The sequence below is a fragment of the Colletotrichum fructicola genome (assembly GCF_000319635.2).
Source record: "Colletotrichum fructicola Nara gc5 chromosome Unknown KSG_Nara_v1_contig03, whole genome shotgun sequence".
Classification (NCBI taxonomy): Eukaryota; Fungi; Ascomycota; class Sordariomycetes; order Glomerellales; family Glomerellaceae; genus Colletotrichum; species Colletotrichum fructicola.
Window position 1 is genome coordinate 3,939,668 of NW_027094053.1, and position 13,028 is coordinate 3,952,695.

Genomic DNA, 13,028 nt, shown 5'->3' on the forward strand with positions numbered 1-13,028 from the left:
TTGTCATGTACAGTTTGAGACGCTGTTATTTGATGAACCCGGATTGATAGACCCGAATCGATGACCCTCTTCGAAGCACATGTTGTGGAGGTGAGAATTCCTTCGTCAAAGACGTCGATTTCGTTGGGAGCACGGTCATGTGGCACGAACAAGGGGCGAAGACGTTGGCCGTCCAAGGACGAAAGAGAGTTAAAATACGTCCCCCAGGCGGAGTAAACTCTTCAAAAAAGTTGGCATCAAAAAAAAGGTTCAATTTTCACATAATCCGTGTCAGGACTTGGTGTTGTGTCTTCTTTTCTGGGCCAAAGCCCAACTTGGAAAGGATCACCGGCATCTCGACCATTTCCGCTCATTTCAACTTGTCGAAGGACCTGGGTCCTCGAAGTGGCCAGCTGAAAGACAAACTCAGGGGTACGGGCCACTCAAAGGAATATTGGTCAGGAGTGTGTACGGGGTCTGGTATCAGCATGGCAGGCTTCGACTATAGCGGGTCTGCTGGCTTGCCGAGTGACTTGTTGAAGTGATCAGTGTCCGCATCAAATAGGGGTAAAGGGGAGTTTCATACATAAATACCGCGATCCGGCCGTCCCAAGTTCCCGGCAAAATATTGTCAACACACCTACGGCGATCCAGAGTATTACAAGAACAAAGCCATGATTATGATTATGAATCCCAAAAAAGAAGCCCCAGGACGAGGGGCATATGATACCACGGGCGTCCCGAAGCCCCCGCCGCGTCCAAAGCCGCGATAAAAGATGACGAGGTTCGTTGTGTCCAAGACCTTATATTTTACTCCAGTCTAACCTCGCTCAGTATGATCCCACGTTCGGAAGCAAAAGACACCTGGCGTGTCAGGCATGGATTCGGGCGTGAGAAGAGAAAGTTTCATTCGACATCTTGATCCCAGTTCTTACATGGCGAGGAAAGGCGCTGATCCATTCACACAACCCCTTTTAATCTAGAATGGCGTAATTACTACTCCAATTTCTGTCTATGGTATTCACAATCTGGCTAATACTTCGGCTTGTGAGATGAATAGTAAATGTACAGTAATGGGTTTTGGAAAAGTCGCAGAGCAGTGTGGACCAAGCTTGTGAATCGAGATCGATGCTGCTTAGTGAGCATACCATCAGCAAATGCCATCAGTACAGCATTAGAGCTCAAAATCACGAGGGTAAACCCCAAAGATTCGAAAACCCGGCTGTCATCACTTTAGTGCGTCGCGAGTGTTCGTTTCTGCTGCGGAGCCCTCTTCTGAAGAAGGACTGCCATCGCACATCGCGCAATATGCTCCTACAATCTGTCGGTTTCACAATTGCCATTCGGTCATTTTTTCGCGCATTCTTTGATTGCATTTAGTCTGTAGGCCGGACCGCCACGGCAAGTGACAAGTCAATGAACGCCCTGGCTGTGGAAACACAACGCGTCGTACTCAAAGTCGCGACCGACTTCTATGACCTCTGGGCACAGGGTCATTCCTGAAGTGTCCCCATGATCTCACGCTGCAAACATGCCGCGTGTCAGGGGACGACTCCAATGGGTCGTCATCGCCGACTGGGAACGTCCACTTACCTCTGCATTTCGAAACATCGTGTCAGGAATGGCGTCCATCCGGCTGGCAGCATGATGACCGGTGCTGGCAATGGTCGTGCGAACGCAGCGTGACTGCATATGCGGCATCTCCGAGCTGCGTGCCATATTGAGCAGGTAGAGGCCATCGGCCAGTCCAAATTTCTCGTTCCAAATGGCTCCGTTCCATTGGTCATGGGCTTCTGAAGTCCTCAGTTGCAGCCATTGGGGTCGTTTGTTGGATACGGATTTGCGCGACCTCGCGAAGCATGCTTCACCAATCATCAAACCCTGCAGGCAGGCCTCATCGACGAGTCGTCAACAGCAGTCTTTCAACAAAGTTGGGAGGATCCGAAGGGGACCATTGCAATCTCGCCACAGCTCAATCCCGGCCTACCAGACCGCGGCCCGGGGCATCGATACGGACGTGCGGACAACGTAAAGGATCCAACATCGATACCATGTTTGCTCTGCCATCCACGACATGTCGTTGAAGACTCGGAGCTGGCTGGCCAATCGCGGGGCTCCCATGCAGGGTCCGCTCCCAGGGGCTCACCGGCCAATCCGCGCCTCGAGCGGGCCATCGCCAGAAACTTTGTGGGTGGGTGGAGATGACGACAGGGACATGTGGATAGCCCGCCTCCCGCCCAATCCGGACGCTTGGCTGGGTCCAGGGAGGTGTGCAGCGCAATCCAGCACTGCTTCGCCCAGCGCCCGGGGAAGATAGTACTGCGTGTCCACATCCTGCGAGATCCAGGCCCGTCTCCACACTGCAGAGTACAGGCGTGGTACCTGGACCGCCGCGAACACGACGACCAGACGGACAGGGGACGCGCCAGCGCGGAAAGGAAGTGACCAAAGTGCCTCGCACCCGCTCACATCGCGTGCCACCAGCTGCATATCGTGCTGCGTGCAAGCTAGACAACCAATGCAGGACGCTGCATGCCAAAACACGGATAGTGGTCTCGATCGCTAATTAGTGGGTCTGCCAACACCGGCTGGAAACGCGCTTAGGAGAATACCTGGCTTCGGATGGACACACCTCGAGTCGGGTACCGGTGGCAGCGCTTGCGAACAAGCGCCGTCTCACGCATGCGACCTCAGACGAGGGCGATGACGCGAAACAGCTCTGGCGTAGTCCTTCCTTGCAGGCAAACAGGGTCAAGCTGGAGCTCATTCGTGTTCGCAAGCTCACAATCCCGGGGTTCTGACTGGCTTCCTCGGCAGCAAACTCCATCAGAAGGATGGCCTGTCGCGAGTGCAAGCTGAGACTGCAGCATTCTGCAAACCGAACACGCGCGGTTCCTTTCGCCGACATCAACCAGGCACCGTCCAGTGAACCCATGAAACCGCCAACTCAACGATCGAGCCCACTACCTTCCCATTTCGTTTATTTCCGCCACAGCCCGAACCGGTATTACCTACATCGGCTTCCAGGCTGGCGATACTTTAGTCAATACCGGTTCAGGCCGGCGATTCTGTCGCCTTCTTCGGGACGGGTCCCGCCGTCTTGCGGTTCTAAAGTCTACGCCGTTGATCACGTCATGCTACGCCTTGAGCTCACGGCTTCCATCGGCCCCATTCCGATCAACTTCACAGCAGAAGATACCGTAATCCGGAACTTGGGAGAACGCTGTCAAAGACGAAGAGATTCCAAAGTACTGAAGACTTGTCCCTTGAAAGGAAATGTCCGGCCTATTCCCTGCTTCCTCCGCCTACTACCACGGTGCCGACACAGGGCACCGTGAGGCTCTCCATCTCAGGGAAAATCTCCCACAGTCCCTCCGCCATGAACTCGACTTCCTCTGCTTCCGCAACCCGCCCTTGCCCCGTGATGACATTCCCAAGCGCGAGCTTACGAAGCCGTGGACGTCCGAGTCCGAGGACGACCCGCGGCCCTCCAGCCTCCGTCGGCAAGCATGCGCTGAAACCCATCGCCAGCGTCTCCAGCGACGGCCGCCCGTAGCAAACCCTCCGCAGCAGCCCTTCTGACGTCTCGAGCACGTCGTCTCCCACGTCCAGCTGAAGATGTTGCAGGCAGTCCATGTTTTGTATGAGAGACATGACCGACCGGGTATCCCATTGTTCCCCCCCCTCCCCCATCAGCGGCGGTGCCGTTTGCGTTCGAGATCTTGAGCGTCTTCAGATGGACGAGATCTCTCAAGCTTTGCGCCAGTATCCGGGCACACGTGTGGCGAGACCAACTGACGTCCATGTGAAGACATGTAAGACTGGACATGCGCCCGACTTCTTCGATCGCAACACCTGAAGGGCGATTTGTACGTGAGAGCCGATTTTGATTTTGTACGTATGGAACTAATAGCGATCTCTGGACAGCATGCATGTGAATGTGATTTTAATTGAACCAAGAGGATGTACGACAGATTTGCTACGAAGGTTGACCTGACAAGAACCGGCCAAAGTTTTGGGTCCGATTGAATTACCTGCATCGATGCTACGACACGAGATATCCTGCCACGTCGCAGATGCAATACACACCAGCGCGGTAGTTGACACTGACAGGCGTTCGTAAGCAAGGAATGCATTCAAGTCCAGTCGAGATTGGCGCGACGTTCAAGCCTCCTGAGCCATAATCGTCGGGCTTGGCCCAGGTTTAGGGTTGTCTCGTCGGACTCGCCGTGTGGCTTGTGGTATCCAATAGAAAAAATTCGTCCGCCCTTAGAGTCATTGAGAACGAAGCGAAAAGCCGAACCTCCTGATGATTCCATGCTGCAGCCGATGCTGCACATGGCTTTGCAAAAGTCGTCCCAGACGAAGGTCTGCTGGGGGCCGTTCCGGCGGTCGTTCCGCAGCGACAACCAAAAGTCTGATTCTGGAAGCTTGACACACGGCAAGCGACACGGAGACGAGCTGCATGATGGCCGTTGGGTCGACCGCTCGACCGGTCGATCGGGGTTTTGGGTCTGGTCTTCTCCCCGTCGCTGACGCGTTCGTCTGAGTTGAGTCTTGGTGGCTGCCGGCGGGGGCGCCTTGCTGAAGACTGAGACCATGGGTTCCGTCGCAGCTTCCGGTGCAGACTGTTCAGGCCTAAAGGGCATGTCTCGTTCTATCTCGCGGAATACACCTTCAAGAGCGTCGTTGTTACGCGATGCCTTTCCCATCTGCTGATCCAGTCTTCGCCAAAAGCCCTGGGGTCCTCCCGCAAAATTGTACTCGCCGGCTTTCTCCATCGCTTTAACCGCCTTCTCGAGCATCTCCTTCCAGGGCCGCAGTCTGCCAGTCTGCTCCACGTAAAAGGAGTTGGACATTTGAAAGTATTCCACCCAGTCGGAGATCGATGGATGATGGCTCTCGATCTCTTCGAGGCAGACAGCCAAGACGTGCAGGTCGCTGAGGATCTGTGAGACGGCCACAGGGAAGGACCTGCCTCCTACGACTTCTCGATCGATGGTTCTCATCACCGCCGAGAACCCCATACGACGGAGAATCGGATCGTTCTCCCTGATCAGCTCCAACAGCTGGTGGCCAACTTTGGTGAGTGAGCCCGCTGGCGGTGGCATGATCCATCGAAAATGGGCCAACCTCTCCTCGAACGCGGCAGAAAGAGCGCAGTCAAGACATGCTGCAATCTTCATGGTATCTTCATCTGCCTCGGTCAATAGAGGACTACCAATCTGTTTGATGGCAGCTCCTATTCGCTGGTTCAAGTTGCCGAAGATGTCGACGCGGCTGAAGAGGGTTGTCAGAAGCTCCTTTGAGCCGCTGCCTTGAGCCATTCTCTTTATGCGGCCATGCCAAGAGGCTGGGTCTTGACGAAGCTGCCACAGATCGTCCCTTGCTTCGTCGAGTGATGTTCTAATCATCTCTCGCAAACCGTCCAGGTTGATATTCATGTCGCTTTTGTGTTTTGGAAAGGAAGTACGCGCGATGGGTGGGCTTCCTTCCACACCAAGATCGTTATCTTGGATGACCGTCCCCGCCTCGTCTTTTGTCGCGTCGGGGATTGTGTCTGCAAAGCTGCCCAGGAACCGGTACATCTCTGTTTGTCCTTGCAGCTGCCAGAACAGCGAGTTAGGACTAACTAGCTTCGAGCTGATTTGCAGCGGTGTGTCGTGCTCTGCGACCTGGGATACAGCATCGCCGTAAAACCGAAGTTCCCCCGCTGCGTCGGAGGATCTGTCGTCAAATTCCAAGTACGATACACCTTTCACCACGATGGGAGCTTTACGCCCTGCCCAGACGCTGAGCAGATGGTGACGGCCACCTGAGCGACGGAAACGTTGCGGTGGCCATCGGCACCGCGTCTCGAGCAACGATGGCAGATTGTCACTCTCCGAGAGATCAATACGATTGAGCGCCGGATGATTACCAATGTCAGCCCCCTCCAGGTAAGCGTAAATATCAGCGTTTGGGGTCTGGGGAAGCCCATACTGCCGCAAGATTCTCATCCTGGCATCTGTCCCTAACTCGGACCAGCTCTCCCGAAAAGCGGGGAGGTACTTCTGCTTCCTTCTGAGCATGTCGAAGTCCTGCAGAACTTTCTCCTGTCGAGAAGAAATCGCCTGCCGGAACTGTTCCCTGTCCATGAGGATCTTGTTGGTTGAGGTGATGCTGAGGCCGAAGGTGCGGTCGATTTCGGACAATCTTGTTTGCCAGTTTGGGCCGAAGGCGCGAGCATATGAACGTTGAAATGGATGCTCCTCGATTTTAGTGTAGGCATCGTCTAGCCCCAAACCGGCCACGTCAATCTTGAGCAGCTTGCATGCCCTGGCTGTCTCTTCGAGTTCTCCGTGTACATGGCCCTGGGCACCCTTGATCCACTGCTCCAGGTTTGTCCAATCGATTTTCTTGCCTGTCGCTTTCTCCAACTCTCGGAAGTGCTCCATGGAGGGCAGACTTTCGAAACGTGCCGAGCGATTCAGGTGCGAAAATGCGTCTACGACTTCGTTAGGGTCCCCAATGTGCCTGAAGGCGGTTCGGAATTCGCGTGCGGTATCCCATAAGAGACCAAACTGCTTCATTTGCTTCTCGACCCAGCTGGCATAAGGATCCATGGTGGCGGCCGCTCTTTCCACGCTATGGGAAGTAGCCGTTGTTGGTCGAGAGTGACGAAAGAGATGTTCGTGTGTAAGCGATATAGTATAGAGCACATGTAGCTTCCTCTTTATGCACAAGCCTTCCATATTCAGGAGAGCCAGAACCTGCTGTTACGTCTGTCTCAAACATGTATCGCTGGCTGTGGTTGCCTGTCTGCAAACAAGATGTTTGGAGTCAATGCAGCTCATTACAGTGCGGGTGATATCTCACCCCTGGGGTATACTTGATTATGTCCATCCTTGGCTGCGGGCAGGGGACGGCCTCAATTGAAAATCCATCCATAGGCTGTACACAGTGCTAGCCCATCAGGTACGAGCCCTGTGTGGGGCAAGTTAAGAGAATCGAAGTGTGTTTCCAAGAGGAAGAGATTTATGCTTATGACTGTATGTAAGCGATACATATGCATCACCAGTGTCATGAGAACAAAAGAAGACGAGACAAGGGGGGAAGTAGCCTACCTTTATAAGGAGGGTGACACTACCTGCAGCTAGCAATTGCAGCCGTCGGAGCGGGGCCCTCCCAATGCAATAACAGAGCTAACTGACTAGCAGGCAGTTGCAGCACAGACGAAGTCACGTCATTGTTAAGGATAGATGGATGCAGTGGACATGAACCAAACCCATAGTTCGTCCTTTCTTAGGGGTTGGGTTGTTGATTTTGGTTCTGGCATGTCTTCGACGGTGCGATCCACCACCACCACCCCTGGCACACCCTTCCACCCCAGCCCGCCAACCCAGAGTCCCTTAGTAGGGAGAGCCCAGCCAGCCAAGCACAGGCCACTGGAGGAGGCATCGTGGCAGAAGCCAGAAAAGGAATAAAGCAACGCATGGTGCCCAGGACATGCCTTGCAACAGAAAATGTGTGATAAATTAAGCGGAGGGACTTTGCTGCGTAGTCACCTTTTACATAATTTGAACCCCAATGTTAACTATTCCGCAGCCTCCTCCGAAGCACAGTGCATCCTAATAGCGATCTATCAGGCTTGCCCCTAGCAGCGCACAGCGCACAGCAGACACCAAAAAGCCTGGCGGACCAGAAGCATTATGGGCTTTTATCAAAGAGCCCCAAAACCCCACTTCGCATCCCAATCAGAACAATATTCTACAAGGGTGTGGTTCGCAACAGATAATACAAAGCTCTACACGTAATCAATGCATGATAATGCTTCACGTGGACGAGGTTCATTCAATCATTCAATCATTCAATCATTCAATCATTCAATCATTCAATCATTCAATCATTCAATCATTCAATCATTCAATCATTCAATCATTCAATCATTCAATCATTCAATCATTCAATCATTCAATCATTCAATCATTCAATCATTCAATCATTCAATCATTCAATCATTCAATCATAGGCTATCGCGCTGCATTCGCCAGCTGCTAGTGGTTTACCCATTTGACCAGATCATATTATGTGTAGAACCTGGGGCATAATACTACTATTGAAGAAAATTCGATGGGTTCCAACACATGCCACATCTGATCAACATTGGGAGCTATCCTCCCTCCTCAGCACCCTCAAGACTGCAGGCGCAACTGTCGATATCGATTATATCACAAGAGACAGAATATATTCACTGGTTCCGTCCGTTGCGACCCAGAACGTAGGTTATATCCGTTGAGTCTTCGAGCGAGGAGTTCAGCTGCTGTCTAACGGAATGTGCGCACCATGGCTGGACAACGCGCGACATACTATAGCCTGATTGGACGTGGACCGATTCCAATTCTGCCAGCCTGTCACAGCCTGGAACCCAAGCTGGTGCGCTCTTTTCAAAAGCATGCTGATGAGATGAATTGTTTCGAGTGTAAAAAGCACGGGACCTCGCAGGCCTGCTTCAGAGACTTGATGTGTTGAAGTGATTGTATCCTAGCTCCCAACCATCATGTTTGATCATCTCCCCAAATCGAGGAATGCTGAATATCTCGGGCTCAGCCTCTGGCGCGAGACCGCATAAGAGTTAAGACCCCTTCCATCCGCCAGCCCAGGAGCTTGGTGTTTAGGGATTCCAGTCGTATAGGCGAGCCCGCGCGTGGGCTGGGGCCTTGCCATCGGAGCAAGAGAGGTTCTTTCATTCGGAGCAAGTCTGTGGGAACGGTGGAACCGGTAAACTCTTCGTTAGTCACGGCACGGTCTGGAACGTGTGACGTTTAGGGTAGAAGGTACTGTACTGCGTCGACTTCGCTGTTGTGCATGGACGTCGTTATGGTTCTGAATAGTTGTTCGCCATTACCGACTCTTGTGTCGGTTTCCACGACGTTGCGCCACATTTCCATGCGATGGTATACCGGGAGAGACGTCTGCTCTACCATGGCCACGGCTAGTCACGCACGAACGCGCTCAGGAACCGGTCTCGGAACACCGTCTCGCTCCATATTCGCAGCGCACGAAGGAGAGCGAGGATCTGGGAGCCACCCATGATGGTGCGCGTGCCTTCGAATCGATGTGCGTGTAGGAGCTCCTGCGCGGAATCACGTCAGCGTGTCGTCTGGGTGTCAAGAAAGGTAACGCAAGGCGGGGTGGGGGTTTCCGGGAGGTTGACGTACAACGCGATCAGGCTTGTTCACAGCAAACAAAAGCTGCCAGGTGGAACCGGAGATATAAAGCAGCGGTAGACTGATACCAATGGTCTGCGTTCCGAGCAGCTGCTGGAGGTGGATGAATTGGGCTGACCCCCAAACCGGAGTTGAGCCTTGGCCTCATCTTCGGAGCCGCCGGGCTTCTCAATCTCGATGCTCACGGTGATTGGGCTGGTACAGAGACACGCAAACTCTGTGTGGTTGACGGACTGCGGGAGGGACTGAGCTCTTTTCTTCTTCCTGCGTGACGACGCCGTGTTGTTGGTGCTCGTGCTAGACTCGGATGCGGCAGATGACGAGGGACCATCATCTAGCCGTTACCCAGGCGAGGCAGAGTAATCAGTGGAGACATGTTGCGGGCAACACTATGGACGTCGGGATCGCAGATACAAATACAGTAGTCGACCTGGCGTGGCGCGGGATACACGCCTCGGCAGGCCACCGCCGCCGGGACCGCCCCGAACGTGAGCCCGTTCTGGCTTGCACACTAGGTGCGACGCGCCGCGGCCTCCCACAGAGTTCCAAGTGCACAGTGCCCAACGGCGGCAGGCAACTGCGCACCGTGGGTCACCAACGTGTCCAACGACATGCGGTTGGAGTGGTCACGGATAGGGAAAGTGCGATGAAGAATCGCAGTGATGCAGGCGTTGTATCGGCCAATGGCTTGTTGGGTTGGTGATTACATAATGACTAGCAAACCTTAACCCCTCCCCCCGCGGTGCCTCAGGCATAGCGAAATTCTGGACTATTGTACGGCCACCTGCTCTCCCACTCAAGGGACCAAGGAAACCTCGCATGTCCACCCACGATCCGTCGGCCAGCATAAGATTTGGGCTCTCAGGGCACCCGCCACACACGCACACACACGAACCTAGTCTGTCTTCCCGTCTATTTCCGGTTCGATCACCTTGCTGACTTTGCGCTTTCCTTCGCAGTCTCAGACGGACGACGGATCTTCGTTCTGCCACAGCTCAGAATCTGCATTCGACTGACAGCCAAGAGCGCACAATGCCACCACGTGTGCCAGGAAGACCACATCAACGGCTGATGCTACAAGGGGAACTCGATGGCTTGTGCGGCGGACGAGGCTAGTTGCCTGATGACGTCGATATTGATCACATCTCCCACGATGCTCTTGTCACCATTCGCAAGTTGGTTCGGTGGGCTTTGAACGAGGGGAGGTCGCCTACCAGCCTGTGGGCATTGGACGGAGAGCTACGAGGTGTACGATACACCACCAGAGCTTTGAGCGATATCTGGAGACGACTCCCCTCACACGGAGATCACGACACACAGGATGGGGTGGCTGGAGGTCAACCTGAAGACGTACCCGCTCCAGTAAGCCCCAATGGCCCCCACTTGTGTTCCCAAGACCTGACTTCTGGAATAGACTGGGCCCGAGAATGCTTCCCAGCTGAACCGCCAGCTAGCAGCATCTCCGTCAGACATCAATGCCACCCTATCGCAGCCCACCCCAGTTAGGGTGCTGCCCATCGGTCATTTCGCCGGTTACGGGGTCTTTAGCTCGGAGAACGGCAGGGGTCAGACAGGCCAGACACCAACTTTCAACAATCTTGACAATAGGATCAGACCTGATACCTATCTCGAAACCGACAAACATCAGCCTTCTCCCGCATCTGCGGCCGGCTCAACGATTGTCGTGCAAGCAGAGTTGCCAGAGCGCATGTCCCGATCGCAAAGATCGTCGGCTGTACCTGCCACAAGTCCTGCTCCAGAGTTCGCCCTCGGGGCTAATGAGTCGTCTGATACTGTCGAGCGTCATGTTGCTGGCGACTTCTCTCCGTCTGCTCATGCGGGCGCTGGTCCTTTGGCCAGCATGGCCAGCATGGAAAAGCGATCGGGATCCCCACTGCCTGTGATTCCCAAGCGTTCACGGCTAGCTACGCCACCGCAGACATCGCATGGCGGGTTCGACTTGGAACGCCTTGCACTTGACCAGCATGTCAAAGAGGGGATGATTTACCAGGTCATTAAAGCGGCAGCCGCCCTGTGCCCGCTCTCTGTGCGAGTCCTTCATCCACTGCTGCTTAACGGACAAGAACCACCGCAGGACCTTGATCACGACCTAGCAGCAAACGCCGGTACTATTACGCTGGCTCCCACAAACCTCAATAATCACACCCACTGGATACTTGCCGTCATATCCGAGAACGTGGTCACTATCTTCGACTCGAAACCAGCCTTTACGGATAAAGGCGCCATCAGGAGGAGGCTGCGGCACCTGTCGCCACATTTCCGCCGTGATGCTGATGTTACCTTTCACCAGTGCGCAGAGCAGACGAACGACGCTGACAGCGGTGTTGCGGTGATGGTCAACGCCCTTCACATCATCAGTGGTCAACAGATCCCCGCCATGACCGACTACGGAATTTGGCGACCTATTCTCGCTGCCCTGGCCAGTGGAGCGCATCATGATTCATTTCTGTCTGACATCAAGCTGCAGGCGCCGCTCGTTTCGACGCAGAGCATCGTGATACCACCCGCCCTGCCGCCGATCATAACCCTGGCTGACTACCATCTCTGGCACAAGCAGCAAGCGACATACATGGAAGACGTCGCCCGGGTCATGAGAACTCAGCATAACAAGGTGTGGTCAGACGGACTGCAGGTCGCAGCTGGACTGAAAGGTATGCGGGATCTGCTGCAGTTTCTGTCCCGTGCTGGAACCCAGCGATGGCGCCCCCTGCTTGCTGTCTCTCCGCCGTCTGACGGCGACCTGGACGAAGTAGATGAGGTGGGGAAAGAGGTGCTCCATTGTCGAACCGCACTGGAAGAACTAGAAAGCTGCCGAATCAGCGACACGTCGGTGACGCAGAAGCTACGTGCCCGACTTATGAATTTATCAGGTCTTGAAAGCCGCAGGGACAGGATTCGGGAGAGTGTTGCCTCACTCACAGCGGTGGTGATGGGGGACCTAGCAAAGATCAAGGAACGTTTGGAGGAGCTCAGGGCCTGGGGTGAGGAGGTTGCCCCCACTTTGGCTGCTTAGTGACCAAGGTTTCCCTGGTGTTTTGAGCGCTATATATGAATGGCATGTCCAAACGGCTCGAATTCTTTAGGTGGATGCAGAAATGATCTCAACCCGACATGAAACAATTTTCATTCGGAGAGAAGAAGTGCTGCGCGGAGATGGTGTCAGCTTGGCAGACTGGGATGTTGAGGGGGGCAAGCGATGATTTGAGGGGGGCACTCGATGAGAAGTATGAATGTAAGCAAATCGAGAAACAATGGAAGGTGTCCATTCAATCGCAACAACGTTTGCTGCTGCCGAACCAATCGTTAATGGAATGGATTCATCGCATCCCGTGTTGATTATTGGGCTGAACAGTACTGTGACGCTTGGGTGCAAGATGTTACGGGCTGCCAGCCGGCACTTTGCGACGAGGCAGTGAGGGAAGTCGAACAAGTGACCGCATTCGTAACATCCACCAGCCACGCTCGCAACCGTTTGAGCAGGAACCCGTTATGGTCGGCCAAGGATACCGACAAGTCGAGCAGACGGGCTAAACAGGAGGTAAGGCAGCAGTCGAGATAATCCGATTGACCTTACAATTAGCAGAGGAAACCAACGACGGTATCATTCGCGCATATTTTCGTCTACGACGCATGTTGGCTCTTCAGGTCGCGGCGAATGTTGACCGGCTCTGACGCCCAGGGTTCACACTGTGAGACGGAAGTGAGCCGGTCCCCGGTCGTCGCTTGGCCGTGGCAGCATTGGTAGGGTGGTGTTCAAGGGTACTGTCAGCCAGAGTTTAGCACTACTGTATGTAACAGTTGTCTACGCCGTATGTTAGC

The 13,028-nt window shown here is 54.2% G+C and overlaps 5 protein-coding genes across 5 annotated transcripts; 1 reads left to right on the forward strand and 4 right to left on the reverse strand.

The window, feature by feature from the left end:
- Nucleotides 1-3,264: 3,264 nt before the first annotated feature.
- Nucleotides 3,265-3,615, reverse strand: CGGC5_v005919 (uncharacterized protein; the record flags this gene model as incomplete). The annotated part of the gene is made up of 1 exon (XM_066151591.1): nt 3,265-3,615. The coding sequence occupies one exon, from the start codon at nt 3,613-3,615 to the stop codon at nt 3,265-3,267; it is 351 nt and encodes a 116-aa protein (XP_066009046.1).
- Nucleotides 3,616-4,115: 500 nt separating this feature from the next.
- Nucleotides 4,116-6,584, reverse strand: CGGC5_v005920 (uncharacterized protein; the record flags this gene model as incomplete). Its single annotated transcript, XM_032028454.1, has 1 exon — nt 4,116-6,584. One exon carries the CDS (start codon nt 6,582-6,584, stop codon nt 4,116-4,118), a length of 2,469 nt encoding a protein of 822 aa, XP_031875270.1.
- A 22-nt stretch (nt 6,585-6,606) lies between these two features.
- Nucleotides 6,607-6,864, reverse strand: CGGC5_v005921 (uncharacterized protein; the record flags this gene model as incomplete). Its single annotated transcript, XM_066151592.1, has 2 exons — nt 6,607-6,780; nt 6,838-6,864. 2 exons carry the CDS (start codon nt 6,862-6,864, stop codon nt 6,607-6,609), a joined length of 201 nt encoding a protein of 66 aa, XP_066009242.1.
- Nucleotides 6,865-8,704: 1,840 nt separating this feature from the next.
- CGGC5_v005922 (uncharacterized protein) lies at nt 8,705-9,336 on the reverse strand (the record flags this gene model as incomplete). The annotated part of the gene is made up of 5 exons (XM_032028478.1): nt 8,705-8,719; nt 8,805-8,953; nt 9,022-9,094; nt 9,180-9,263; nt 9,307-9,336. 5 exons carry the CDS (start codon nt 9,334-9,336, stop codon nt 8,705-8,707), a joined length of 351 nt encoding a protein of 116 aa, XP_031875249.1.
- Nucleotides 9,337-10,007: 671 nt separating this feature from the next.
- CGGC5_v005923 (uncharacterized protein) lies at nt 10,008-12,222 on the forward strand (the record flags this gene model as incomplete). Its single annotated transcript, XM_066151593.1, has 5 exons — nt 10,008-10,086; nt 10,148-10,230; nt 10,305-10,550; nt 10,603-11,860; nt 12,131-12,222. The coding sequence occupies 5 exons, from the start codon at nt 10,008-10,010 to the stop codon at nt 12,220-12,222; spliced, it is 1,758 nt and encodes a 585-aa protein (XP_066009241.1).
- Nucleotides 12,223-13,028: the final 806 nt, after the last annotated feature.